The following is a 27,232-nucleotide window of genomic DNA, read 5'->3' as shown; positions in this document are numbered from 1 at the left end:
GCCCTCCATAATCATGTCAAACACCGCTCTGCGTTGCGCTGCATTGTCCACAGCATCCACAGACCCTTCAAGCACAATGCCAAACAAACGAGTGCCCCAGTCCCCATTCCCCATCTACGAGGACCTTCCGAGCGACGCGTCTTTTGACTACCATGACGAGCCTCTCGATCATGGACGTGCCACAGCCAACGGTACGTGTCTCACAGGACCCGGCACGGACCTTGAACCGCTAGAAGACTACAAAGAGGGCGGATTCCATCCAATCCATCTTGGTGACACCCTCGGTACGTCTTATTGTGTCCTTCGTAAGCTGGGCCACGGGGGGTACGGCACTGTTTGGCTTTGCCGAGACACGCGCGATGACTACGCTCGCTATGTCGCTGTCAAGGTCACCATTGCCATGGTCAAGGCGGAGGACATCTCGGACCTGACCATCTTGGCGGGACTGGATCGGTCGTCGGCACCCGGTTCCGACCATATTGCCTTTCCACTGGATACCTTCCCAATCACAGGCCCCAACGGAACACATCAGTGCATCGTGCTCCCTCTTCTCGGGCCTTGCGTCTCGCCTGAGTTGTGGGTGCGGCTGAAGGACGAACCGGGGCCTGTCCTCCGGAAAATGGCCTATCAGGCTGTAAAAGCCATAAACTTCCTACACACAAACGGCATCTGTCACGGAGGTAAGGACATAATTCCCCTCTGCGAACTTGTTTTTTTTTTTTAAAAAAAAAATCTATAAAATTCACCCAGTTCACTCCTTTCGTTTAGACTTCCGACCAGCCAACATCTTAGTCAAGCTGAACAGCCTCAATCATGTGTCCGAGGAAGAACTACTGTCACGCTTCGGCGAGCCGAAGTTGGTCAAAGTAGTGACAGAGTCGGGTGATGAACTCCCTGTCTCGTCGCCGCGATATCTGACGCCTGCAATAGACCTCTCCCGTCTAGGCGACGAGTACCTGACCGATCAGATCTGCGTCATTGACTTTGGCGAATCCTTTCGTATATCAGACCCCCCAGACGTCTCGTGCATTCCAGAAATGTACCTGTCGCCCGAGGTACTGCTTCAACTGTTACGAGACGAGAAAAGTGGCTATGGGGATGACGATATAGACGATTACAATGTCTATAACGACGACAATAATGGCGATAACAACGAGGAGGACACTAGAAAAAACAATAAAAAAGACGAGGACGAGGACGTGGACGACAACAAGGACAATCCAAAAGGGGAACGAGCGGCCATCGGTCCAGCCTGCGACCTTTGGGCTCTCGGTTGCACGCTCTTTGAGATACGGCAACAGACTGCGCTCTTTCACATGATTCATGACCCAGATGATCTCGTTGCTGAAATGGTACGTTACTTTGGCAAACTTCCTACCCAGTGGTGGGACACGTGGGAGCGTCGGGCGGAGTATTTTGACGAGCATGGGACGTGGATTCGAGAGAACGAGGACCGGTCCCTTGAGTGGCTACTCGACCAGTCGAGTGATACTGTGCAGTCACCCACGTTCCAGCAGGACAGCAGCTGCATTCGGTGGACAAGCATGGCCACACCGCAGGCAGAACAGAAGCTGATGGCGGATCTTCTGTACAAGCTGTTCCAGTACGACCCGGACAAGCGCATAAGTGCCGAGGGCGCGGTGACGCACGAGTGGTTCAAGATGTAGACAACGGCCGAATACTGCTGCGGGTGAGGCTGGTACCGGATGAAGGCATCGTTTTGGCCGGCTGATGGGCGGTACGTCTATTTCTTCGATATGATCGGACTGCTTTGGTCTCGTTTTCTACAACACTTTCTAGTTCTTACTCTTGCTTTTTACATCCCATTTTCTCCATCAACACCTTGCATCGACAGCGGTCTTCAGGCGGAAAAAAGCAACCCCCTGTCTCTATGTTTCTTCATCGCCTGCCCTCTCCTCCCCTCCGTGGAGAACGACTTAAGAATCCATCGTGCAACTCACATTTCCCAGACCTTGCGTCGCCTTTGTTCCTGTCATATAAAATATCGATGCGTTGCCCCTTCCGCTGTCCGCCTGGCTGGCGCCTGCCGTGGCTGCTCGCTCTAGCCCCTTCCGTGTTCACACCCCCACTTTTTAACCCAAGGAAGGGACGGAGATCGTCAGGGCATCCGAACAAGGAAGGCAGTAGAAGGTGTCTCGGTGTGTAGCGCGTGCGCTCTGTCTGAAGAGGGAATCGACACTGATCACGATTGTCTCTTCTCTTGGACGACGTACAAGAATCACACCCACTTCATCGCAGGTCTATGCAGGGAACAATCGGCCCAGGGGAATTGTTGTATTCAACAAATTTAAAAGAATAGGACATAACGCCTGCAAAATGCTATCCCTTGATTGTTCTTCATTCGAACCCTCATAAAACTCCATTCCTGAACGAAACCAAAGACCAGTTCAAAAAAAAAAAAAGACGAAAAGCCGGTTTGTTGAGAAAGCGCAGATGCCGCGGACTCGCTTCTCACAGCTGCTCCTCCTCTTCGTCGCCAATGGTCACCTTGGTCCGGTGGCTGCGGCTCGTTGCCAGCTGCTGCCTCGCCACCGAGTCCATCTGCGAGCCCACCTTCTTCTGCATCTTGGCAATCTCCTCTTCCGCGTCCACCGCCTCTGCCTCGGCAAACTCAATCACCAGGCGCCGGCCCAGCAGGTGCGTGTTGCGCAGCGCCGTCATGGCGGCGGCCGCTTCGCGCGCCGTCACAAACTCGGCAAACGCGTACCCGCGCGTCGCGCTGCCAAACTTCTTGGGCATCCGGACCGCCTTGAGCTGGCCGTACGTGCCCAGCAGCGTCCGCAGGTCCGTCCGGGACGCCTCAAAGGGAATGTTCTTGATAATCAGCTTGCCGCCGCGGTTGGCCGCCAGCTTCTTCGCCTGGTCGGCCTCGCGCTGCGCCGCCGCCGCGTCCTGCAGGCCGCGGTGCGACGCCTTGACGGCCAGCGTGTGCCCGTGCAGAATGTGGCCGTCCATCGTCGCGCACGCGCCCGCTGCGTCCGCCTTGGTGCGGAACTCGACAAAGCCGTAGCCCATGCTGAGCGTCTGTCCGGGCCGCTTGGGGTCCGGCTTGGTCTTGACGCGCGCCGCCACAAAGCCCTGCAGCGGCGAAAACAGCGCCGCCAGCTGCTCCGTGGTCGTGGTAAAGTTGAGGTTGCGCACAAACAGAGAGCTGGTCTGCTTGGACCCTGCGGCCGCCGCCTCGTCAGTAGTCTCGTCGCCAGCAGCGTCTTCGGCTTGGCTTCCGTCGAGCAGGTCGCTGGCGACCAGCTTGGTCTTGCCCGCCTGGCCGGCCGTGGCTGCCGTAGTATCCAGGACGCCGCTGGCGCTGTTGCTCAGCAGGTTATCGGGGCACTTCTCGAGCATGAGGACCGTCTCGTTGACACGGCGGTAGGCCAGCTTCGCGTAGGCCAGCCGGCCGTGGGCGGCCTGGGCAAATTGCACAATGGCCAGTGTGCCGCTGGGCGGCATCAGGACCCGCACGACGGGACCGTACTCCTCAAACATCTTGCGTAGCTCCTGCGAGGCCGTGCCGTGCGCAAAGTTCTTTACGAGAATGCATGAATCGCCACGCTTTGTGTTGGGCTTAAACGCCTCGAGGTCCACACCGTTGCTCTCAAAGTAGTCTTTGGTCTCTTCAATAATGGACGTCTGGCGCACGGCCTGCCGCACGGCTTCGTCCGACGACGTCGGGTCGAGCATCTCCGACTTGGACACGCCCAGCCGCTCTGCCATGGCCGAGTTCACGGCGTCCTGCGTCATAAACAGGGCATTCCACGAGAAGCTGCTCGTCGCCGCGTCTGCCTTTTTCCGCAGCAGCCGCTGTTGCTTGAGCGGCAGCTTTGCCAGAGCAAACTCGTCCAGCTCGGCAGCCGAACCAGCTGTCTTCTTGGCTTTTGCAGGGAGCACATGCAAGATCCGACCTTGGAATGTCTTGCCATCGGTGTTATGGAACGCGGCAAGGGCGACGTCTGGGCTGGCAAAAAGGACCATGGCGTAGCCCTTGTTGACGCCTGAATTTGTGACTGGGAGTTGGACCTGAAAACGACAAGGTGGACACCCGCTGGTTAGCCATCTGTGCTCATCCGTTTTTGTTTGCCCTGAAATCAGATTTCGGGTTTTTCAAAACGAGCGAGCAACCCATCAAGCCCAAGTACTGCAAAAGCACAATACATTGGTATCAGACCACGAGGCATCTACTAAAATTCTCGGCCCAAGGATCTCATCACATGCCATTGGCATAAGTTGTCCCTATCTGGGGTTCATCATTGAAATGGGTTGCTTTGCGTAAAACGCTGTAAAAGAGACAAATGATGTCAAAAACTCACCTCTTGAACGGTGCCAAAGGCGGTAAAGTATTTCTGGATTTGGGCTTCCGTAGCGTCGTACGGCAGGTTGCGGACAAACAACCGGGATGTCTTGCGAATCTGCTCTTCTGCAGACAGAGGTACAACTGGTGGTGCAGGGGTAGGGGTGGCGGTAGTGGCGGCGGCGGTTGCTGCTGCAGCAGCAGCTGGTGCCAGTCTCCGAATCGGGTTCTCGTAATCATCATTTTCATTGTCGTTCTCGTTATTGGCGTCAGGCAGTTCTTCATCGGCCTTTTTGGTAGCAGCCGGGGTAGCGGCCGGGATCGCAGGCGCCAGGGTCGAAGCAACAGGTGGCGCCGCAACAGGCTGTGGTGGTGCGGGCAGTTCGCTCGGGTCGAGTAGGTCGAGCAACCGGTTGGTACGTGACCGCAGCCAGTCATCGTCTGTTGCTGAAGCATCCAGCTTGGGCTGCAGTGGCGTCGGGGTCGGCTCTGGTGCAGGTGGCGTCGGCCGTGCCTCCTCTTCCTCGATGGACGTGGCTGTAATGGCAGCCACCCTTGAAGGCCGACCAGCCTCTGCCGCTGGCTCTGCTGGTACTGGTGCTTCTGGTGTCCTTTCGCCCTCATCGTCTTTTGTCGTCTTGGCCTTCTTGGTCGATATGGATTGGTATTCGTCCTCGTTCTCGCTCTCCTCGGCGTCCAAAACTACCTCCGGAACGGCTGCCTCGCCAGCAACACCAAAGGCTCCAGCACCCATGGCAGACGTGACGTCGGCTGTACTGCTTAACCCCCTGTTTTGTGTGCTCATGACGTCGAGGAACTCCCGCAGCTTAGGGTTGCTCGCCACATCCAAATCCTCTCGCTTCCGCTTCTTCGAGGCTGCCTCGTCGTCTGCCGGCAGTGCTGGTGCGGCGGGCTCAGCTGCCGCCGGGTTGTGAAGGTCATGCAGCCGCTGCATCTTATAGGCCGTCGGCAGAGTCGGGTCCGTGATGGGCTTGGCCAGCTCGACCGACAGCTTCGACATGCGGATGAAGGAGCGGTTGAAGTAGCGGACGGCAGCCTTGGCCTCGTCAGCCGAGCGGTAGCCAATAAAGGCAATTCGGCGACGGGCAATCAGCTTCAGGTCGGTGATGTGGCGGCCACCGCCCGAGAAGTGCTTCCGGAGCTGGTCATCGGTAATGTTGGGAGGAAGGTTCTTGACGAAGATGCGAGAAGACTCTTCGACCGGGGCATCGTCTGGTGGTGAGTTCGAGCCCGCGGCCGCCGCCTCCGTTTTTGGAAATGAGGATGCCATGGTGTCTGTGGGTATGGCAGAGGGCATCGTGGCATCTACATTTGAGCCGGGAGCCGCTGTATGCCAGAAAGGGGGGATGGCGAGAAAGACTTGAGAGACGAAGAAGAGGAAGTTTGGAAAGTGTTGAAGAGACTTTTCTCTGCTGCCAAAAAAAAAGTCTTATCTTATCGTCAATAGTGGATCTCTTAGAGTATCGACCAATAGAATGTATTTATTTACTTGCTGCTCATGCTTCCTCCGTCTAACCCGGAAAGAGATATGCGCTAAGGATCAGCATCAACAGCGCCGTTTCACGCGTTCCAGCGCGCGAACAGGCCCTCCACAGGGGACCTTGCCACTAAGCCAGGGGACAGCACGGCACTCTTCGCCCGTCAGCCCTTTCGAGCCACTGGGGCATGCCCCTCCCCTGTTTGTTGTTCCTATTGCGAGGTCCCCTATTCACTCGCATTGTGATTTCTCGACCTTCGTGCGCAAGACAATCGCGACGACCTCTTGTCCCAGACGCCACGACGACCTCGAGGCCGACAAACGCAATTCTCAGTCCTCCTCCCTTTACCACAATTCCCTCCCGAACAAACGAAACAGCCAAGTAAGTGCACGCTCGGCACCGCTTCTCCTTCCCGTTCTACAATTGGCCGTGCACTTTGCGAGGATTCTCTTCTTCGGTTGCGGCTACAGCTGGACAGGCGACAAACGAGACGCGACCGGTCCAGGCTTGGACGCTATTGTTTCCGCATTCCTTGCTTTTGCTGTCGCTTTTCTCGCCTGGACGCGCCGAAGAGAGGAAGACGGCACACGACGAAGCTCAGCCGTGTCGGGGTATCATCGGACTACCGCAGCTAGGTCGGGAGTGCCGTGGGCCGTGACTGGCGGCGAGGGAGGTGGTGTACGACAACGTCCGAGGAGAAACAAAAGTGCTGACCTACTATCTCCTTATGTACAGTCCACCGCTGACTGGTCTTCCACGATCTCGGTTCCGACACTACCCGACGAATTCAAACGAGAGACGGTACACACGAGCGCAAACATGGCTACCGAAGCAAACGCCACCGAGACCGCGCAGCTGACGCGGGAGAAGCTGGAGGGTGAGTCCGGGACCTAAGGGGACCATGCCGCTTGGCGTACGCGACACACAATATATGCTAACGAGAGTGTTCATGTGCAGCCCAAGTCAAGTCTGCAGACATGGTAGGAGAAATACGTCGCCGCCACCTCCCCACAATAGGCAAGCAGGACAGCTAAGCGGAACAGACAGAAGAGATGCAGGCGGAGGCGGTCGAAGTTGGTAAGTTGCTATGGGAGGCAGCTGCCGTTGTCATTTTTTGAGATGGAGGCGGCCCCTGGCTGACACATTGCTTGCTACGACAGCCCAAGAAGCGATGGCCAAGTTCACCGTCGAGAAGGACATTGCCAAGCACATCAAAAAGACTGTACGTTGCGTCACCGTCCCAGACCCCGGACACCGACATCACGGACTGACCTCTGCTTTTTCTTTTTCTTTTTCTAGTTTGACGACCGCAAGGGGCCGACTTGGCACTGCATCGTGGGCCGCAACTTTGGCAGCTTTGTGACGCACGGTAAGAGACGCCGCCCCACGTGTCGCCAAGGGCGTCCCTTGAATTTGAACGCGAAACTGACAGACGGCCGGGCCTCGTAGAAACGAAGCACTTTGTGTACTTTTACCTCGGCCACTGCGCGATCCTGCTCTTCAAGACGCAGTAGATGGCTGTGGCTACGACCAGTGCATCAGCAAAAGGAATGCCGCGACACGTGGAATGAACGTGCCCAGTGTGCAGTGCATGCCATCCAATGTACGCCTTGCCATGTGCACCATGGAGGAAAGGACGAAACGGCTTGGTCATATGCGAACGAGTGCACGTCATAACATAAACCATCTATGGGACTCGTTGTCCCAGCCCATTCCTTGCCGCCAGATCAATTTCTTATTGTTGTCTCGGTCTTCGGATATTGTTCCTCTTACGTTTGGCTGCTTTTATATACACAATTATGAAGATATGAATCGATCCCAGAAGCTACCTCCGTGATTGCATGCCGACCATGATACTCGTGCGTTAAAAAAGTGGGCGAAGAATGGACTTGGAAAATCAACATGAAAAACGTTAGTTATTTCGATAATACCACGTGAAAAATTCGGGTGTCTATTAATGGTATCACGGCATAGACTAGTTCTGTTTGTGGAAAGAACACAAACGACGTGCGAAATGCAAATGGGGAGTCTGCTAAAAGACACGAAGATGGCAAAAGAAATACATCAGACATCAAGACAAGGAGAGCATTGGTCTCTTGTGCTGTAGATGGAAGGCGAGCAACCGGGAAAAAGCAAAGCCCTGTCCTCAAAATAAAACACCACGGCGTCCACTTTGCCAAATGGACGCAAAGATACAGGAAAGCAGCAAAAAGTACAAAGCAATGCAATTGCGAAGAAACAAAGACCCGTCTTCTTTTTTGTTTCTTCTTTCGAAAAAAAAAAAACCAAGAAACCGTGGATGATGTGTATTGCGACATATTGTGCCGTTTCGGCGTGTGTAAATGCAAAAGTGAAAATGCAAAATTGCGAGCATGTAAAATGGAATTGAAAAAGAAAACAGGAGACAAAGCTCCAAATGTCTGGTGCTTGTCCTGTTTTTTTCCTCTGGTATCATAAGAAATGGACCTCGTCCATTGTATGCAAGTCTTCCCTTTTCGTTCTTCAAACTGTTTTCGTTCTCGTTCGTTAGGAGCCATGTCGCGCTCAAGCGCGTATCATTGCCTCGTTGTGTATGTCGTTCTTCATTTCTTGCAAGCGCGCGTGCATCTTGAGAAGCTCGGCAACACTGTCCTTGGGTGGGTTCCGGCGATCGGAAATGTCACGGTACAGTGCCTCATACTTTTCGTAGTACACCTTGAACCGCAGAGCCTTATCGACCAGGTCTTCAGGCAGGTTCCGCCGCTTCTTGACTTTGCCGCTGTTCGGTGAAGCCTCCGTTGTCAAGATATTGTTGCGGTTGTCGTCGGCCATCTTGCGCTTCCGCATGGTGTTGGTGGTACCAATAGGTGGTACACTATCTTCGGACGAGAGGTCTAGCTCAGAGGCATTCGTAGGAGGTGACGATGCCAACGGAGACGACTTGACCGGCGACGTGTTCTTGGCCTTGCTCGATGTGGCGTTGCTGCTGCCGTCTCTGTTGTTACCGTTGCTACCACCACCGCCGCCGCCGCCGCCACTGCTACTGCTAGTGCTGCTTCCATTGGGGCTAGCATTTGAGTTGCGCGCAGCTGGCTGTGCCGACAGTCGAGGTTTTGCCCGTGCCTCCCGACCGTCACGAGCATCACGAGCATCACGAGCATCACGAGCATCACGAGCATCACGCGCGTCTCGTGCATCCCGTAGAGACGAAGTCTTGGGTGCCGACTTGAGGGGCTTGATTCGCTTGCTGAGAGGCGTGCCAGAACTCGAGGAGCTACTGCTATCGTCGTCGTCGTAGTCGCGAGCACGCTTCTTTAATGGTGGCTTCGGCGGAAGCAGTGTCTTTGCGGGCTCCTTGACAGGCGACGGCTTCGTCTTACGCACAGGAGCAGTCGTTGCAGAGGATGCCCGTTCCCTAGAGACGGGTGGTGTAGACGAGGCGGCCTTGGTCGACGCAGCCTTGGCCGATGCAGGTGCCAAAGGTTTGCTGCTGCTTGTCGTACCACCAAGCTTCGACTGGTGGTGGTGGTTTTGGTGAACCGTCGACGCGAGAGGCGCAGATTCCGACTCCGAGTCCGACGTATCCGATTCAGAAACAAACTCCTTGGATTTGAACTTGCCCGTACTTTCGTTGGCCTTGGCACGCGCTGCGGCCGACTTTGCGGGCGATACCTTGGCCGATGTCGTCGTCGTCGCGTAAGGCGATGTTGCGCGTGCTGGGGCGGACGTGGGCGGGCTCTTCTTCTTGTTGGTCGACAGCAGCCGCTTCTCCTGGGCCTCACGTGCTGACGTCTTCTTCTTGCCTGCAGCAGCAGCTATTGTAGTCGTGTGACGGGATGGCGAGAGAGTGACCTCGGAATCGACACCCTCTTCGTCTGTGCGGTTGCTACCACTGCCGTTGCCGCTCTCGCTGGATTCGTGGTTGGTGTGCCCGGATTCGCCGGCAGAATCGTCGGCTTTTTGCACACGGATCTTGGGTGCCGACGGACCCTTGGCGATGGAGACTTGCACCTTGCTCAGGATGCGGCCCTGGCCCCTTTCTTCGCGAGGAAGCAGCCGCTCCCATTCGGGTTCCGTCGTCGATAGCCGCATCTTGTCGAACTGGCGGATTGCGTTGTCGATGGCCTGTTGCCGCTCCTCATCGCTGGCATAGTCGTGCCGCCAGACATCCAGTTCCTTCCAGTACTTCTTGCGCAGAATGTAGTTCTGCGTCTCCTCGTCCAGATCGGCGACCTTGTCCAAGGCGTTCTTGAAGTCGGCCTCGGATGATCCTGGGTACTTCTGCCACAACATGTCATATGGCTGCTCCTTGAAAGCCAGCTCGTGGATAATGGGTGACCGGGCTTGTTTTGTCCTCTCGGCAGCTTGTTGTGATGCAGCGTCGGTGGGGACAAGAGACGGGGAGCCAGCAGCGCTGAGAGCTGGGCTGGTAGGTAATGGTGATAGCGAGGAGCGGTTGAACGGTGACCGTCTGTCGGAGAGTGCCTTCTGCAGGGAGCCGGCGCTACGTTTGGCAGTCGATTTGCCGTTTGGCGCGGGTGCGGTTCCTTCAATGACTCTTGTCCTGTTGGTGCAACACGACACGGTTAGCTACATTGGGTTTCTGCGAACCATATCATATGATAGCGGATAAGGACAAAAAAAAAAAAAAAAAAAAAAAAAAAGGAAAAGCAACAGGTAAAAAGAAGGAGTAAACACGCCCGAGAGCGAACAAGGGCACAGTGCGTACGATTTTTCGTGTTTCTCAGCCTCTCGTTGTGCTAAGGAGTCGCGGAGCAGTGCGATGTCCGAGTTCAGGGCATCGTACGAATCTTGTTCGCCGTCTTCTGGCTCGGGCGACGAGCCCAGCTCATAGTAGTCGTCGTCCTCGTCCTCGGACGAGCTGTTGCGGTAGTGTGCCCATGGATTGCCAAGCTCTGGTTTGCGGAAGAGGGACATGGCGAGCTGGGGGAGGCGCTCGGCTTTGGCCGGTGTGTCGGCGGACTCGAGGAACAGTTCTATGTCGTCGGTCTCATCTTCAAACGTCGGCTCAATGTGGTAACTGGAGTTGCCGTACAGGAACGTCTGCAAAATGTTAGGAGGCACACGCGAGAAAGGGGGGGAGGTGGTGTTGCATAAGGCAAGGAGAGAGCAGGAGCATACCGGCTTGTTGCCCAGGGACAGGCGGATCTCGTTGCCCTGGTTGACGGACTCGATCATGCCGTCGACGACATCGTCACTCAGGTCCAGAATGAAGGACTGTGTGGGCAGGTGATCAAAGTTGCCCGTGAAGTCCTCCTCCAGCTGGAGGCCGGCACGGGGAACCTGGAGAGCCATCCCGACTACCGACCAGCAACCAGAGAGGTGGAAGCTGCGGTATCAATTGTTGTTGTGTTCCGAGACGTGGTTTGTGTATCTGTGTCGTCGATCTCGCGGTTGGTGCACAAAGTGAGGGGGGAATGCGAGACGGTTGGGAGGAAGACCGTGTCGCTCTCGATGTCGGGCATACAGACAGGGGCGAAGTTGGGGGGAGCAGAGAAAAGAGAAATGGTCGAGGCAGAAAGAAAGTAGACGACGGAGAGGGCAATAGCTAATTCGGAATCGAGACAATAGCTCGCAAAGAAAGCGCCGGACAGGGGGAGCAAAGGACGAGTCGAATTCGCTATTGAGCAAGGTATAAGAAAGGAAGTGGCCTCCTTTACTATGACGAGTTTGTCGAGAGAGATTGTTCGGTCGAAAGTGAGGAAGACGTGAGGAAGTGCGGAAGTGAGGACAATGTGAGAGCAGTGGCCTAGGCGGAGACCGGAGATCGAATAGAGAAATAGCGGGCGTCAAGACGAGTCGGTATGAAGAATGCCGAAAGAGAGCTCGTATGGGGGAGTCGAGAAGCAAATCGTACGAAAAGAAACAACATGAAAGTCGTGAGGGTGGTTGGAGAGCAAAGAGTAGAGGTGGAGGAGCGGCGGAGGAAGTCGTGATGAAGAAGCCGAGCGGTCGTCGAGAGGACTCGGGCAGGACGTTGTTGGGCTGGTTCGCTACTGCTGGTTGGTGCAGCGCTCTTTCCTTCTAGCTGCAGTTGGGGACTTCGGTTGGCACTTTCCCCTTTCTCACCGGCGCCTTCCTCGGAACGGCGTGCAAAGAACACTAGAATTTGAGTGCACAAAGAAGAGCAAACGAGAGAGAGGGCTTTCCCAAACTGGGTTTCATAGCATTGCTCCAAGGAAGGAACGATGCACAGCTGGTGGTGAGGAGGGGAAAGAATAGAATGATGTCGAAACGGCCCAGGGAAAGCACGATTAGCAAGCGATGAGCGCGGGCTGCCAGGCGAGCCAGATACACAGCGATCCCAGGCGAAAAGCCGGCGTGGGCGAGGGAAAGGGTGGGAGGCACAACAAGAGACACACACCACCCCATGGAGCACACAGCACAAACAGCACTGCACGAGGCACGGAGCAATACACAGTACAAAGTACATGGGCAGAGTACGAGGACAGCGCGCTAGCTCAAGTAGAGCGGCCCACTTTTGTCTTTCTCGGTACAGAAAGTGGAGGGCAGGGACGATGGGCGGATGGGAAGAGGGAAAGAAGCGCAGCAGGGGCAGGCACGCGCGGGATGGGGTCTGCTGGGCCGGTCACCGCCTGAGGAAGGCCCAGTGCGTCCGCTACCCATTGATATGTCCCATTCCGGTAGGAGACAATATACGACCTTTGTACGAAGTAGCCACAAGACGAGTGGCGCTCTAGAAGAGAGGCACCACAAGCGCTGCGTTTTGGCAAGGTGTGGGCTACAGCGCGGTTGGTGGGCAAGAGGCGTAAGATTACTGTGTACGCTACAGGAAGAGGGTTCGCTGTACGCTGTTCAAGGAGCGCCACAATCCCGCTGTTGCTAACTCATACAGAGACTTTAGTGGCGTTCGTGGAACAGTGTATCTTGGACGTTATCGGAAGGAGCGTACGACGCAAAAGGCGCTCGTTGCCAGCGAATAACGGCGTCCGCAGAGCGAAACAAGAGGAAGAAGGGAGGGAGAAAGGCAACTTTTGGGCAGTATTACGGTACGTTGCACTTACCGCATTCGTACGTTGCCGGGGGGCCCAGGCTGGAGAGGGCTTAGCGGGCGTTGCAACAAGGCGCTATTGAAAGGCCGACGAAACTACGATGCATGGTCGGAAGTGTGGGAGGAGAAGAAGGGAGAAGGAAGGACGACTGTAAACAGGGACGAGAAAACTGCACAGCAATGGGCAAGACCACCCAGGCGAGGGACCCTCTACGAAGCATAAATTAAAGAGGAATTGAGAGAGCCGAAAGGCCCACGACGTGTGCCCTTTTTGCCTTTTGCTGCCCCATTTGTATGCACCTTGTGTATGCACTCCAATTAGCATTTAAATACATAATATACAATGGATCAAAAGGCAATATCTAGGTACCATAGATGCTCCATCGTGACTGCAATTTATTCGATGAGCAGAGGGGACGGTGAGAGGGCGGTTTGATACTGCGTATGGAGTAGGTGCGGAGTACGACGTTCGTGCCTGCCCATAGTGGGCAGAATGAGGCACACACGAGCTATTTGGCTGGGTCGAACGGGGCCACGCCCCCGTTAGACAGCCGACGGGCCGGGTGGAGCACGTGTAGAGTACCTAGCGGGACCCATAAGGTACTTGTCAAATTGCAGGCGAAACGGCGACGGTATAAGTACCAATAGGCCCAACCTGGGACAGGTACATAGGGCGAGCGGCACAGCACATTTTGTCTCCCACTGCCTCGCGGCCAGCAATCCACAGAACATGGGTACGTGTGGGCGTCATGAGGTCAAGAAAAGAAATCGGGGAACAGCGGCAGGGCTGGCATACAAACCACAGAGTGATAAACGTTTAACCATAAAAAGAGGCGAAGAAGCGGTCGAGCGAGGCAGAATGCAGACGGTCAGTAGTCGCTGGGCGTCGTGACGAAGTACGACACTGCCGCAGAGAGATTGAGAATGGAAAAAGGGCGGCGAGGAGCTGTCGCCGAAGAAAGAGAAAAACGATCTCGACAAGACAGCGAAGACGACCAGCCGATCAATCAATCGCAAAGGTCCGACAAAAGAGACATGTCTGCCAAATAAACGGGTACGAAACAGCAGAGGGCCGAAGTAGGGTCGAACTGGCCAATAATCACGCACGGGCATCCGAGGCCGCATGATCTCGGTGCTTCCTTTTCATTTTCTGTCTTTTGTACACATACGGCGTTGCAGTATATTGCCTATGACTTTTAATTCCCCTCTTTTCAACGTTCCTCCTTCCTGTTGGGGTGACTTGCGGCGTGGCAAGACTGCTGTGAGAACATTGGGAGAACAAGGAAGAAAATACGCTTGCAGTCACGAGGGAGCAGCCGTCGTAAACTGGGGCGGTGAACGGAGTACTCCATCTGCCACAGCTTACGGACTTGCCGGCAGTCGTTGAGCGAAAAGTCACTGTGAACTACGTCGTGTGACGCAGCAAAAGACTGCAAAAGACTGCAAAAGACAGGCCAGGCGAGTGGGATGCGCGGAAATGCAGAGTGAGGTGTGACCTGCAGGGCAAATAGGCATGTGCTGTGTCCCGATTCGGACGCTGACATGCAAAAATGGCTGTGGGTTTTGCGAGTTTTGCGAGTTTTGCGTGTTTGCGAATTATGCCAGCTCAATCCATTCTGCAGTTCCGATTTGAAGTTTTGTCGTACGTATCTATACAACAGACACAAACACAATACACAAAGCACGACGTTGTCCATTTTGTCTCGTCTGTTGCGCTGATGTTGATGTGCTGTCACAAGTCAGTCTTGCGGCTAGTAAGATATGTGTCAGCCCGCCGTCCGGCTTGCCTTTTTTTTGGCTTTTGCACGGCTGCCACGGAACGGCTTTCTTCGCCGTGGCTCTTCAAGCTTCTTTTTCCTAGCCACACATTAAAACGACAAGGGGTCCTGTGGGCAACAACTGGATAAGGCAATCGCCGTCGACGACCCTGATGACAAAAACAATTGCAGAGGAAGCGACCTAGCGTCTGTACCTCCGAACAACGTCTCAACGTCTGCGGGAGACCCATTGATCGGTCCCGCAGCAGTGGCGAGTATGGGTGAGCTGGCGTGACGATGGGGAGAAGAAAATGAAAACGTGCGGCAACAAGTACATAACAGACGGAGGGAGCTCCCGCCGCCGGACAAACCAAGGGACAGGTCGCTGACGGCCATCCATGTCGGTACCACTTATTAATGCCTCGTCGGTTTCTCGATTGCGCATAGCGTGTTTGTGCTGCAGGTCAATGGACATCGACGCACAAAGTCGCTGCTTCCAAGGGGACCTTTCAGTCCGGCCTTTTTGTTCGTTTTCCAACAACTTGTCGTTGTTGCTCCCGTTTTACGACGGATTACTTCATCCGCACCTTGCTGCAGCACACACGTCGTATCTGAGTCTACGGAGTACACCAGGGCTGCCGTCAAGAACAATGCTACGTCCTTGCAGGGCATGTCTGGGCTGTGTGCATCCCTCGGAACAGACCGCATAGAAACGGAAGAAACTTTCTGCACGACGAGGAGTAATCCGCAGCGAGTGGGTTACATGGCCGAGGACGGCCGAGGGGAAAGAGCACAAGAGGGAATTGAATTGATAATGCTGTACGAAAGGTACCCCGACAACATGCGCGCACACAACTTGCTTTTGGTTTGCTTGACCAACGATCACTGCCAGCAGGGCTATCTGCCATTCGTTTTAACCAGGGATGCCCATTATGCTGCTGTGCCGCAGTCGAAGAGCATACGCCGTATCTTCCATAACGGGCGCCATGCAACAGATGTCGAGCAAGTTGGGCAAATTGGTTCAGCGGAACAGGGTCGGGTCGAGCACATGGCCAGCCCTGTGATGGCGACAAGTCCGTTTGGAACCAACAGCGGATTGTGACAGCGCCTCCTGGTTTCACCGATAGTACATCGGCTACGTCGCACTGGCAACAGTATGTTGTATGTCGACACGCAAACCAGCACAGGCTGTTTTGTGCAGTGTATGGAGTACTTCGTAGTAGTATTGTGGCCAGGCCCAGTCTCCTGTCACTAGGGTCCTGTACAGGCGGGAAGGAACAACAGGCGACGGTGATCAGAAAAGGCAGGAGGCGTCTTGGGCCGTACCAGAGCATGTGTGCCTGTCTCCCCAAAAAGGCAACAGTGTGATTTGCATGAGACGATCGCAACTGAAACATTGCCAATACAGCCGCACCTGCTTTCCGGGACCAGGCCACGTCCCAAGAAGAGATGTGGTTGACAGCGAAATGTATGGCACATGATGAACAGACGGCGAAGAAAATGAGAAGGAAATCGAAAAAACGGGCCGTTCATCTGAAGAGTCCCATAGGAGAACTTGACCAAAAGGGAGGAGCGACGCTGCAGATAGGGAGCCAGAGAGAGGTGAGACAGACGCCGCAGACGGCAGAGAGATGGACGACAGTGGCCAGCGGCCAGCGAGTCGTGTTTCTCCCTCAGTGCAGAGCGTAATTTGCAGGATCTTAAATTTGTACTTAAAGAGAAAACTCTATTTGCAAACGAGTGGGATCCACGAGCTGACGAGACAAAGTTAGGAAAGGCTTTGTTTTCTTTTCCTCCCTCTGCATATCGCTGTGTTCCCTTGTACCTGGCGACTCCATGAAGGGACAGCATTTCTCAAATCACCCATAATGATCACCTGGCAGCTGCTGTGGCCTGTCGTACTCTCTGCACTTTGTGATGTTTGACATAATTAATCAACGATTTATATACGAGCTTCTCTTCAATAGCGCTCTTTCCCTTTGTCCTCGCCTCGCTCGGTCTGCGCCTGCCCGTGCTGCATTGGCGTACCTCCTTTCGCTGTCCCTTGCAGATTTCCTATTTTGGCAGCCTCTCTCATTTTGCGCTTTCTCCTCGATCGTTCCTTCTCTGTCTTGTAACGCGGAGTGCACAGCCCTCTGGCCTGCCAGTTAAGTGGTAGCCTTTTCTCTGCATGTTGGTCTACAGCCTTGAACTAACAACAAGGCTGCATTCCTCGACACGATGCTCGATATCGCCAAGGACTGGCAAAGCATGAGAGATCCGAGGAAAAACGAAGCACGACGAGCTAACCGAACCAGGCGAGCCATACCACACGGATCCTGGCTCCATTTCCAGCCTTGTCTCGCAAAACTGACGCCAGCTCTGCCACACATATGGCCATACTCTGTCGACAGTTGGAGTCATAATCTTACGCCGAACGCCTGTCTGTCACAAAAAGGACAAAACAGCACAGTGCTGTCGGTGTTTGCCAGGCTGGCCCTGTCGCTGTAGGAGGCTGAGGCAGCCTTGAGAACAGCCTACAAACCATGCCTATCTTACCTATTGGCATTTAGTCTGCACACAACAGATATTGCGCCTCACTCAGTTCATAATTGATTTTTGCCTCCTATTCTCCAGCCTTGGCCTTGACAGCTCCACAGGGCCAAGACTACAAAAAAATACGCAAGATTGGCGAGGAACAAACATGGCTAGGCAAGAGGCACTTTCGAAGCAGAAAGTCAAACGTGTCAAGGCGTTTCTTGTCAGGGCAAAGACTTGAGACAAAAAGACCTCGATATTCTGTACAAATTTGACGAAAACCCCACCCGCTCATTATTGCAAGCCTGCAGCCCTGTGCAGGCATGAGCTGAGGAGTGGGCATCGATCAGGTCTGGCCTCACGGGGAGCATGCTCCGTCCGCCTGGCCCTGTCTCAAAGAGGAATGCTTCCAGAGGGGTCGTCCAGATTATTTTTGGGTCCCGTAAATGACAACACGAGCGAACTCCTGCCCAAAGCACTCACTTTTTCTCTCCCTGCCGGGCCGACTCAGGCATCTTACGTACATACGGAGCACGTCGTATACATCTACAACGTACGAATCTGACAGATTGCCGCTGAGTGAACAGCACAACACACTCTCGCCACACTGGCACAGCACATCCTATACAGGGCGGGAATACCGTGTGCAGCGATCGAGTGGTATACGAGGCCTCGTTTTGTTTTGCTGGGCTCCATACCAGAGCAGAACACGGACTTGATCTTATCGCGTCCATCAATTGGTCAATGTGCAGAACGCCGATCGTACTTTGTACTCCCCAAAACGCACAAGTATCGACGGACAGCCCGTGTTCTGGTGTCGGTTTTGCTTGGCTCGTCCCCGTCTCACCATGACACGAATTCCTTCTTTCCGTCCCTCGCCCCCCGCTGTCCGTTTCAATGCTGGCAACGTGCTGAGAGAGGCGACGGCGAATTGCTCTGGTTGGCCCGGTCGACCAAGCTGACCTAGCTGACCTGTGGCCTGGTCGGGCTTGCTTGTGCTTGGTTGGCCAAGCCTTGTCCAGTCGGGGCTGCAGAGGACTCGTTCGAAACTTGTTTACGAAGACGTACGAGAGTGTGCCCAAGACTGAGTCGACAAGGCACACAGGACGACGTACACGATTGAGGTATGACAAAGAAGAGGTGGACAGACGGTGTGCGTACCACGAGAGTGTTCCTCTTCAGCTGGCTGCGGCAGGATCGTAATTCGTCTCGGCGACAACCCAAGGCGAGCGAGAATACGAGTGGAATCCTTTGCTCACACAGTCACTCAACCACTCACTCACTCACACAGCCGTCTACCTCGATCTCTTGACCTGTTTCTGCACGTGGCTTGCATGCTTGGTCTCGTGGATGCCGATTTCATACAAGAGAAAACGAGACACGAAAACAGAACGAAAAGGGGACCGCGTCTCAAAGAGGGAGCATGTCTCAGCTAACCGAATCAGCAAGAAAAGTCGCCAACAACATCCCATGTCGCAGCCGCTGGCTCGCAGTAAGATGCAGTACGCCGATCAGTGAGAGAGCAGGGCGCCTGTCAGCTTGCTCGCTGGGGAGACTCGCCAGCAGGAAGACAGACTTTGGCCTGCCTGGCCAAATCGAGAAAAAGCGGCCGCGCCGCGCTTCAGTTGCCTCCCTAGAAGCAAGCAAGGGAGACTGGTGGAGATGTTCTGTTGTGGGAGACATCCAAGTATTACGGAAGTACTCCGTCCGGAGTACATATCCCGCTGTACATGTAAGATGCGCTGCAAAGTACGAGTGTCTGGTTCCAGCAATCATGGATGGAGTGTGCTACGACAGCCAATCAGCCAATCCGGTCTACGATGCATACCAGCATGCCAATTGTTGGCAATAGTTTCTTGGTGAGATGCTTGCGTACGGAGTCCCGCCTTGAGGAATAACACTTGATCCGAAGCATAAGAGCATAGGAGCAGGGGCGACGCAGAGAGGCAGAGGCATCGGACGTGGAACCGTGTCAGAGAGTGATGGAAAGGATGAAGCGATTCTGCACATTAGACAAAACAAAAAGACAAGGCCAACGCAAGGGGCCAGGCTCAAGCTCAAACTCGCGGAAAGCAAAAACAAATCAACGTCTCCTCCTCCTTTGGGCCTGGTACGGCACGGCAGGGCCTGGCCGAGTTTGTGGGCTGGGCTCAGCTGGCCCATGTGAAACCGGACGACAGACAAGGCGAAGTACGGCATGCGTCGTGTCACTGCCCACACATTGACCTGAATCCTCGAGGTTCTGATCCGAGTTGTATAATTCGTACTCAGCAATAAGATTACTCCGTAAAAACTACTGAAGAAAAAGCCACCCAGCACTGGACGCCGACACACTCAATCTACCCGGAACAAGGGCTGGCTCGGGATCGCCAAACGAAGTCGATCGCGTCTTTCTGTATCTTGCCTTGAATCTCGCTTGTGGGATGGGATCTGGGACAGGAGGCAGGGCCAGGAGACAGGGTTTGTGGTGAGTATTTACAGCTCATTACGAGGATGTGCCAAAGTTACAAGTGTTACTGACTACCACAGTATGCATAAAACGACGATGGTGCTGGCGGGCCTTTCGAAGTGCCTTTAGCGCGCCCGAAAAGTAGGCCCAATTTACAGAAGCTACAGGGCATTTCAGCCCATCATCCACTCTATTTCAGGCGGTTCTCAGACAACCTGGCACACATTACGACTCGCAAAGGCCCCGCAGTGCACTCCCTGGCCGTGTCCATCCACCAATCAACGCTCCTCGGACTAACCCACAGGGGCAGAGGTGTTACCGCAGTTGAGCTAGCCTAGCCCCTAGCCCCCGGTAAGCGTTCCGCGACTTAACGTGATAGCCATTAGACATTGTGGAACATCACGAAGCACAACGGGCCAACATCAAGCACGACTCAAGCCAGCCGACATCGCGTCCCCAACACACGACTGCAACCACTCCCCGCGGCGGGCTCATCATCCCCGATCCTCCCTTCCATACCCACTCTGCGAGATTGACGCCCCCGTATCTGAGGCGGGCGTTGCGGCGGCGCTGACCCGCCATGGCCATCCCTTCGGAAGACGAGGACAAGCCAGCGTCGGATGCGCAATCGGCTGCCGCCGAGGAGTACGAGGGGGATGAGGGCGAGTCGTACCGCGGTGAGGAAGAGGACGACGACGAGTTTGACGAGTCGTTTGAGTTTGACGAGTTTGACGACGACGAGGAGGACGAGGAGGACGAGGACGGCGACGAGTTTGACGACGAGTACGATGCCGCCGACGACATTGACGGTGTCGGGCCGGACGGTGCGGCCGCAACGGGTGCCTCAGGCGGAGGGGGTGGCAGCGGGGAGGGCGCCTTTGACGACAATGACGGCGGCAGTGGTGGAGGTGGAGGCGGGGGAGGCGGAAGTGCGGGCGGCGGCGGCGGCAGCGGCAGTGGCAGCTTCCGGCTGTTACGACGCACACGGTCGGCAATTCGTTCCACGTCCTCGACGAGCGGGCCGCCTCCTGCGCCGCTGCAGCACAACTTTGCTCCGCCCTTCTACGGCCGGCCGCCCACGCCGCTGCCCCCCTCGCCGTCCTTGACATCGCTGCTGCGGCCCTCGCGGCCCACGACCCCAGACGCGACCGACGACGAGCTCGAGCCCGTGCCGCGCGCTTCGCCGCAAGTGCCCACCTACGAGTACTACGGCTTCGTGCTGTACCTCTTTTCCAGTCTGGCGTTTCTCATCTACCTGCTCTGGAGCTACCTGCCGAGCCCCTTTTTGCACGCCCTCGGCATCTACTACTATCCCAACCGCTGGTGGAGCCTGGCCATTCCGAGTTTTCTCGTCATGACGTTTGTCTACATCTACGTGGCCCTCGCCGCCTACAACACCGAGATCCTGACGCTGCCGCTCGACAGCATCGAGGCCATTGTCGACGGGGCCGCCAAGATCGCGGCCGTCGACGAGCACGGCTGCGTCGTCATCGTTGGCGGGCCCGACGGCAAAATCGTCCAGGGCCGCGGCGCCACGGCCAGCAGTGCCAGCAAGAGCAGCGGCAACCGGCCCACGAGCAGCCGCAGCAGCCAGCCACGGATGCAGCAGAAGCCCGGCCAGCCCCAGCGGCCGCGGCCGCTGGAGCAATCACCCTCGGAACAAAACCCACCACCGCCCACACAGGCACCAACCCACCGCCGCCAGAACCCCAGCCTCCACAACGCCGACACCATCGCGTCGTGGTCGGCGTCCAAGCCCTTTACGCACCAGCGCGAGCCCTCCTCGCCGTCGCCGCCGCTTGGCAAGGCCGTATGGCGCGACCGGTCTGCTAAGAGCAGCCGGGACCGGAAGAGCAAGAGGACCAGCACGGCCGGAAACACGGATGCGCCCAGCGGGGGTGGTGCGGGCGACGACGGCAGCAGCATTGCAGGCGAGGACAGCGGGCTCACAATGGGCAGCCGGGGCCGTGGCTGGGGCGGTGGTCGGCCCGGCAGCCGTGGCAGCGGATCTGGCCATCACGACGGCGCTGGCTGCAGCCATAGTGCTGCTCCACGCACCCCGGGCGACTGGAACCGGCTGTGGAACATCGGCACAGACGCCGTCATGGACATCCCACTGGCGGGCGTCTGCGAAGTCCTCTACGGGTGAAGCTCGCAGCAAAGGGAAGAAGCAACAGATGATATAGAGTAATTCGTAATACGATACCCATTTACGTAATCAATCGATTTTATGGCAAAAAGACATATACCGTAGCAGCACAATAAACGCTGCTGGGTCCTTCCTTCTCGTTGAGTATTGTCACCGGGTCGTGCTTTCCTTTGAAGCTCTTGACGCAAGTTACAAGGCAAGTGCCAGCCAACCACAGTAGCCCATTCTGGCCAGGCCACCAGCAAAGCCAGCCAACCAACACCTAGTCGTGCCTGCCGTCCTGCCTCGTCCGCCATTCTTGCGCTAAAAACCAACCCCTCCACTAAAATACGCCAATGGGCAAGCTCTTCTGGCACCGCTGTTCGCTCCTTCTCCTTTGTCTTTCATTCGTGGTGACATAAACTTCGAAAAAGGGCCCAAAAAAGAATTGACTGCCAAAAACCCAAGCAGACGACCATATCCCCTCTTCTCCACCACAACAACACGCAGTCCTCACCCACGACGTCAGCGACGACAATCAGACCAGCGTACAAGGTCTCGGTTTCCGTCTTTTCGCAATTGACGGGACGACGGCGACGCGACCGTTTGCGACGGCATTGACGACAGCGACGCCGGACGCTTCGACGAACAACGGACAGCTTGTGCTGACGGCGGGAGCCTCGACTCGATACGCGTGGCACGTTCCAATTCCCCCCGGCATCTCCTCCAACACACATTCACCATGGCGCAGCAGCAGCCATTGACCTCGGCGACGCAGCCGACGGACGTCTACGGCGGAGGTAAGAGCGGTTTCCGCAGAGACCCAGAGACGCAGAGATGGGGGCGGAGGGGGAGGGAGAGCGGTGATGAAGAAGACGTGGAGGGCACGGCAGACGACTAACCCCATGCAGATGAGGTCTCCGCGCTTGTGCTCGACCCTGGCTACTGCCACACCCGCGCCGGCTTTGCGGGCGAGGACGTCCCCAAGATCGTGGTGCCGTCCTTTTACGCCCACTTCCCGGCCACCGAGGGCGCCAGCGCCAAGCCCGCCCGCGACCTGTTTGGCGACGAGAGCTTGTTTCCGCGCGAGGGCCTCGAGGTCCGCAACTACATGAACCGCGACAGCGTCGTGGAGGACTGGGACGCCGGCGTCAAGCTGTGGGAGCACGTTCTGGTGGGCCGCCTGCAGCCGGTGCGGCCGACGGAGCCGCGGCCCAGCAAGAAGGAGGCCAGTGGTGGCGAGGGCGGTGAGGGCGGTGAGGGCGACGACGACGCCATGGACCTGGACGCCGACACGGATGCCGTCGATGCCCAGGAGAAGCCGCTGGCCGAGAACCCGCTGCTGATGACGGAGGCGCCGTGGAACAACGCCAAGGCCCGCGAGCGCGCGATTGAGATTGCCATGGAGAACTGGGGCACGCCGGCCTTTTGGCTGAGCCGCACGCCCGTGCTGGCCGCCTTTGCCGCCGGCAAGGCCTCGGCCCTCGTCATCGACGTCGGCGGCGCCGGGACCAACGTGACGGCCGTCCACGACGGCGTCGTCCTGCGCCGCTCGGTGCAGCGCTCCGCCGCCGGCGGCCTGTACCTGTCGGGCCAGATCCGCGAGATGTGGAAGGCCCAGGCCGAGCCGGCCATCCACGTCGTGCCCACGTTCATGGTCGAGAACAAGACGCCCGTCGACGCCGGCGCGCCCGCCCAGGCCCGCCTGCGCACCTTTCCCTTTGCGGTGCAGCCGTCGTTCCGCGCCTACGAGGAGGAGCGGCTGCTGACCGAGTTCAAGGAGTCGGTCGTGGAGGTCTGGCGCGGCCCGGGCCGTTTCTCGACGCCCGGCACCGAGGACTTTGTCAAGTCGCAGCCCGGCCGCGTCTTTGAGATGCCCGACGGCTACAACCAGATGTGGCGCGAGCAGCGGTACCGCGCCGCGGAGGGCATGTGGGACGAGACCGCCGCGTTCCCGTCGACGCTGGCGGCCGTGGCGGCTGCCACGGCGGCGTCGGCGTCCGCCACCGAAGATGCCGCCGCGTCGGCCGCCGCCGCCGCGACGCTCGCCACGTCCTCGTCGCTGCTCGCGGCGTCGACGCCCACGCTCGCCAAGAACCAGACGATCCCCGAGCTCGTGCGCGCGGCCGTCAACAGCGTCGACGTCGACCTGCGGCCCCTGCTGCTCGGCAACGTCGTCGTCACCGGCAGCACGAGCCTGCTGAACGGCTTCAACGACCGTCTCAACAACGAGCTGACGGCCATGTGGCCCGGCGTCAAGATCAAGATCCACGCGGCTGGTCTGACGAGCGAGCGCCGTTTCGGCGCCTGGATCGGCGGCAGCATCCTGGCCAGCCTGGGCACCTTCCACCAGATGTGGATTTCGCGGGCCGAGTACGACGAGAACGGTGCGGGCATTGTCGACAAGCGGTGCAAGTAGAGAGGGAGGGGCGAGGCTGTGTTTTTGTTTTCCAACGGCTGTTTCACGGCCAGTGTCATCCGTATTTTTGGTATGTTTGCTTCAGTCTAGTTCTTTGGTTGGCCCTGAGGAGGAAAAGGGGACGGCGTTCAAATCGTTTTCGCTGTGATTTTACCTTGGATGCTACCAGCATGTTAAAATAAAACTGGTTTTGTGTGAAAATGTATTGATTGTGTGGTTGTTCTCTTTTATTTTATTTTTCATATTTTATATTTCAAAAATGGACGAAAATAATAAAGTTCTAAAGTGTAATCATGTGCTTCGTACTGAATTCACCACTAAATAGTTGTATTGGCAGCAAACCATAAAAAAAATACCCAGCCTACTTGCAACCTACGAAACAAAGCGACTTACCAACCCGTCCACCGCTCCCACACGTCCACGACCTGATCCGGGTTCTCGCTCGTGCTGTCTACGATGAGGTAGTAGCTGAAACCGGCACCGGCGATGCACGCATGGTTGGGCCAGATTCGAAGCCGCTGGCCGAGTTGCGGCTGGAGGGACGCGGCGGACGGTGGCGGTCCACCTGCCCAGGTCAGGATGCCGTGCTCTTGGCTGATGCGGCCCACCTGCCACCAGCCCAGGTCACCGTCCGCCGGCAGCAGTCGCGGGAAGTCGGCACCCGGTGGCACGACGCGGCTGCCAGCACCAGCACTGGCAACACTGTCGCTCGTCCACGGCTGGACAATGCCCCAGCCCGTATACACTGGCCCGTCTCCAGCCCCCGACACCAGCGGCACGTTCTTGACGGGTTCTCGGCCGAGGGCCAAGCAGCCGGCATTGACCAAGAACTCGTCGCCGCCCTGGGCACCCCGACCGGGGTAGGCCGAGACCACATCGGCCACGACCGTCAGAGCCAAGTCGTCGGTCTCGGCACGGCCACCACCACCGCCATAGGAGTGCGTCGCCAGCTGCTGGAGATCGAGCACGGGCTGCACGCCAGCGTGGACTTCGAGCTCGTAGCCCTGGGACGCGAGGTCGTCCAGCTTGGCCCGCAGCGTGGCTGCGTTTTCCTTTGCCGCAGCACCTGCACGGCCACCCGCATCAGCCGTCCTGCTCGCGTCGCCGCCGCCCAGGTCGGGATGCCGGAGCGAGGCCGCCGTCGGCGACGCACCCACGGACAGAACCAGCGGCCAAGGCTGCGCACCAGCCGCCGCCGCAGCGACCGGCGTGTCGTCCTGAGCCATGGCCCGTACCGCCTGCGCTGCCTCGCCGAGTGCCGTGAACTCGGCGACGAGGTGGGCCAGCGACGCCCAGGGTTCGCGTGCGTCGTACGAGTGGCCCGCATGGCAGTAGAGGCCGTAGAACGACAGGCCCTCGCCGGCGAGGGTCGTATGCGCCCCGAGCACGCGCTGGATGGTGGCTGTGAACTGGCTGGAACCGAGCACCACGCCGGCGCGATGCGAGCCCATATCGACCTTGACAAACGCGCGCACCGACGTGCCGGCTGCCTTGACCAGCTGCTGTGCGACGGCAATCTGGTCGGGGTGGTCGATCAGCACGGAGACGCCGCCGGGTCCCAGCTCGCGCGCCACGGCTGCCAGACGGGGCACGGCGGCCGCATACAGCGGCACGCCGTACAAGACGTTGACGGAACGGGGTGCGGGCGTCGTCTGGGTCTGGTATGCTTTGAGCAGCGGGAGGATGCGTTCGGCCTCAAGAACGGTCGAGACGATGAGCCGGACTGGTAGTTTGTCGCCGACTTGCAAGCGGGTCAGCTCGACTGTCTGGAGGGATGTTAGCTTGGTGCACCGACGTGACGGACAACATGACCAGTTGCACGCCCCTTGTGTGTTTTAATATGGGCCCGCCAGCCGAGATTCATGTTCTGCACGGCGGCGAGCATGCTGGTGCAGTTGCGCTCGACAACGGCCCGGTCGAGGACGGCCGTTGGCGTCGGGATGTCGTGGTCGCCGAGGCGCTTGCCAATGAAGGATCGAGGGTTCATTGTGCCGGAGGAATGTATGGCGTCTGCGGGGAATGTGGTTTGGGTGAGATGCTGCGTTTACCGATAATAAGGCGAGAGATTGCAACGTCTTTAAACGTGCGGGAGTTCCGAGTTCTGAGGTCCGTTTCACACGTCATGCTCCACTAGGATGACGCTGTGGAGCCCGCGGTATCGCATCGCCAAGTGGGGAAGGCGCGACGGACGTTGAAATGGCGATTGCTCGGGAACGGCAAGGGCAACGCTAGTGGCATATGATAACGCTAGAGAAGGTACGACGCAGGTCCTGATCGATTGGAGGACGTCCTTCCTGATGTAGGAGGAACTCCCTCCCCATCCGCACTTGCCCTTCTCTGTCCGATGATGGTACGGCTCGGTTATGTGTACCTTCCTCCTGCTTGTCGTAAGCCGTTCCTTTCTCGGTAGTGTTTCTAATAGACTATTTTGCATACATTTTCCAATTTGGCCGGCGTTTTACGACATGGCGATGTTGCAATTGGCCGTGTTTGTACGCACGAGGGTACGAGAGCCATATGCATTCCTGCCGGGCCTGCACCGGTGGAACATCGGAAGAGAACCAGTCGCATCGAGAAAGCGGCTGCTCCTGTTGCTACGTGTCCAAGCACCTGATGCATAAGTGTTGGGATTTGCAGATGGGCAGTCATTCTATCACGCGGACGAGACGACGCCTTTTCATTTTGCTGGACTTCATTTTCATTCTCACCCAAGAGCATGGAGGCGGATGAACAAACACGGACAAAAAGTGTAAATAAAAATAAATTATTGTGAAAAACGAAAACGCCTCCTGCACCATCTCCAAAATGATTGGCACCGAGCGCCGTTCCCATATTATCCAAAAAGTGGAATATGTAAAATATAAATGTAGAAAAAAAAAAAAACGACCCGAAGTTTTTGTTTCCAGAAAAGGCCAGTAAACTCCAGCGTAGAATAGGAATTGAGAAAACGGGAAAGAAAATGAGATGATGGAATGCCATATGAAAACAGCAATGTACCAAGGGTGACGGCAGCCATTGGCGGTGATTTGAAACCAACTGTGTCAATCGTGACTAGCCTCCATCCGGTGGAAAGTAGATATGAAAAATGAAAATAGAACAAAAAATGAAGAAAAGAAAAGAAGGATAAAACGAGAAACACGTG

At 56.6% G+C, this 27,232-nt stretch overlaps 9 protein-coding genes across 9 annotated transcripts; 6 read left to right on the top strand and 3 right to left on the bottom strand.

The window, feature by feature from the left end:
- Positions 1-13: 13 nt before the first annotated feature.
- Positions 14-1,667, top strand: SPSK_09047 (uncharacterized protein; the record flags this gene model as incomplete). Its single annotated transcript, XM_016735628.1, has 2 exons — positions 14-680; positions 751-1,667. The coding sequence occupies 2 exons, from the start codon at positions 14-16 to the stop codon at positions 1,665-1,667; spliced, it is 1,584 nt and encodes a 527-aa protein (XP_016588583.1).
- Positions 1,668-2,472: 805 nt separating this feature from the next.
- On the bottom strand, positions 2,473-5,600 carry SPSK_08435 (multiple RNA-binding protein domain-containing protein 1; the record flags this gene model as incomplete). The annotated part of the gene is made up of 2 exons (XM_016735033.1): positions 2,473-4,038; positions 4,329-5,600. 2 exons carry the CDS (start codon positions 5,598-5,600, stop codon positions 2,473-2,475), a joined length of 2,838 nt encoding a protein of 945 aa, XP_016588582.1.
- Positions 5,601-5,805: 205 nt separating this feature from the next.
- SPSK_09659 (uncharacterized protein) lies at positions 5,806-6,702 on the top strand (the record flags this gene model as incomplete). The annotated part of the gene is made up of 1 exon (XM_016736231.1): positions 5,806-6,702. One exon carries the CDS (start codon positions 5,806-5,808, stop codon positions 6,700-6,702), a length of 897 nt encoding a protein of 298 aa, XP_016588581.1.
- Positions 6,703-6,860: 158 nt separating this feature from the next.
- On the top strand, positions 6,861-7,322 carry SPSK_09972 (dynein light chain LC8-type; the record flags this gene model as incomplete). The annotated part of the gene is made up of 4 exons (XM_016736537.1): positions 6,861-6,885; positions 6,969-7,030; positions 7,108-7,177; positions 7,258-7,322. The coding sequence occupies 4 exons, from the start codon at positions 6,861-6,863 to the stop codon at positions 7,320-7,322; spliced, it is 222 nt and encodes a 73-aa protein (XP_016588580.1).
- Positions 7,323-8,352: 1,030 nt separating this feature from the next.
- SPSK_08514 (uncharacterized protein) lies at positions 8,353-11,103 on the bottom strand (the record flags this gene model as incomplete). The annotated part of the gene is made up of 3 exons (XM_016735107.1): positions 8,353-10,351; positions 10,517-10,851; positions 10,930-11,103. The coding sequence occupies 3 exons, from the start codon at positions 11,101-11,103 to the stop codon at positions 8,353-8,355; spliced, it is 2,508 nt and encodes an 835-aa protein (XP_016588579.1).
- A 4,144-nt stretch (positions 11,104-15,247) lies between these two features.
- On the top strand, positions 15,248-15,679 carry SPSK_09994 (uncharacterized protein; the record flags this gene model as incomplete). Its single annotated transcript, XM_016736558.1, has 1 exon — positions 15,248-15,679. One exon carries the CDS (start codon positions 15,248-15,250, stop codon positions 15,677-15,679), a length of 432 nt encoding a protein of 143 aa, XP_016588578.1.
- Positions 15,680-20,123: 4,444 nt separating this feature from the next.
- Positions 20,124-21,692, top strand: SPSK_09113 (pig-p domain containing protein; the record flags this gene model as incomplete). The annotated part of the gene is made up of 1 exon (XM_016735692.1): positions 20,124-21,692. One exon carries the CDS (start codon positions 20,124-20,126, stop codon positions 21,690-21,692), a length of 1,569 nt encoding a protein of 522 aa, XP_016588577.1.
- A 721-nt stretch (positions 21,693-22,413) lies between these two features.
- On the top strand, positions 22,414-24,090 carry SPSK_09019 (uncharacterized protein; the record flags this gene model as incomplete). Its single annotated transcript, XM_016735600.1, has 2 exons — positions 22,414-22,471; positions 22,583-24,090. The coding sequence occupies 2 exons, from the start codon at positions 22,414-22,416 to the stop codon at positions 24,088-24,090; spliced, it is 1,566 nt and encodes a 521-aa protein (XP_016588576.1).
- A 389-nt stretch (positions 24,091-24,479) lies between these two features.
- Positions 24,480-26,077, bottom strand: SPSK_09085 (uncharacterized protein; the record flags this gene model as incomplete). The annotated part of the gene is made up of 2 exons (XM_016735665.1): positions 24,480-25,856; positions 25,895-26,077. The coding sequence occupies 2 exons, from the start codon at positions 26,075-26,077 to the stop codon at positions 24,480-24,482; spliced, it is 1,560 nt and encodes a 519-aa protein (XP_016588575.1).
- Between the last annotated feature and the right edge of the window lie 1,155 nt (positions 26,078-27,232).

Source organism: Sporothrix schenckii, assembly GCF_000961545.1.
Source record: "Sporothrix schenckii 1099-18 chromosome Unknown Cont44, whole genome shotgun sequence".
Lineage (NCBI taxonomy): Eukaryota > Fungi > Ascomycota > Sordariomycetes > Ophiostomatales > Ophiostomataceae > Sporothrix > Sporothrix schenckii.
Note: the sequence above shows the minus strand (reverse complement) of the source record. Positions and strands in the feature narration are given on the sequence as shown.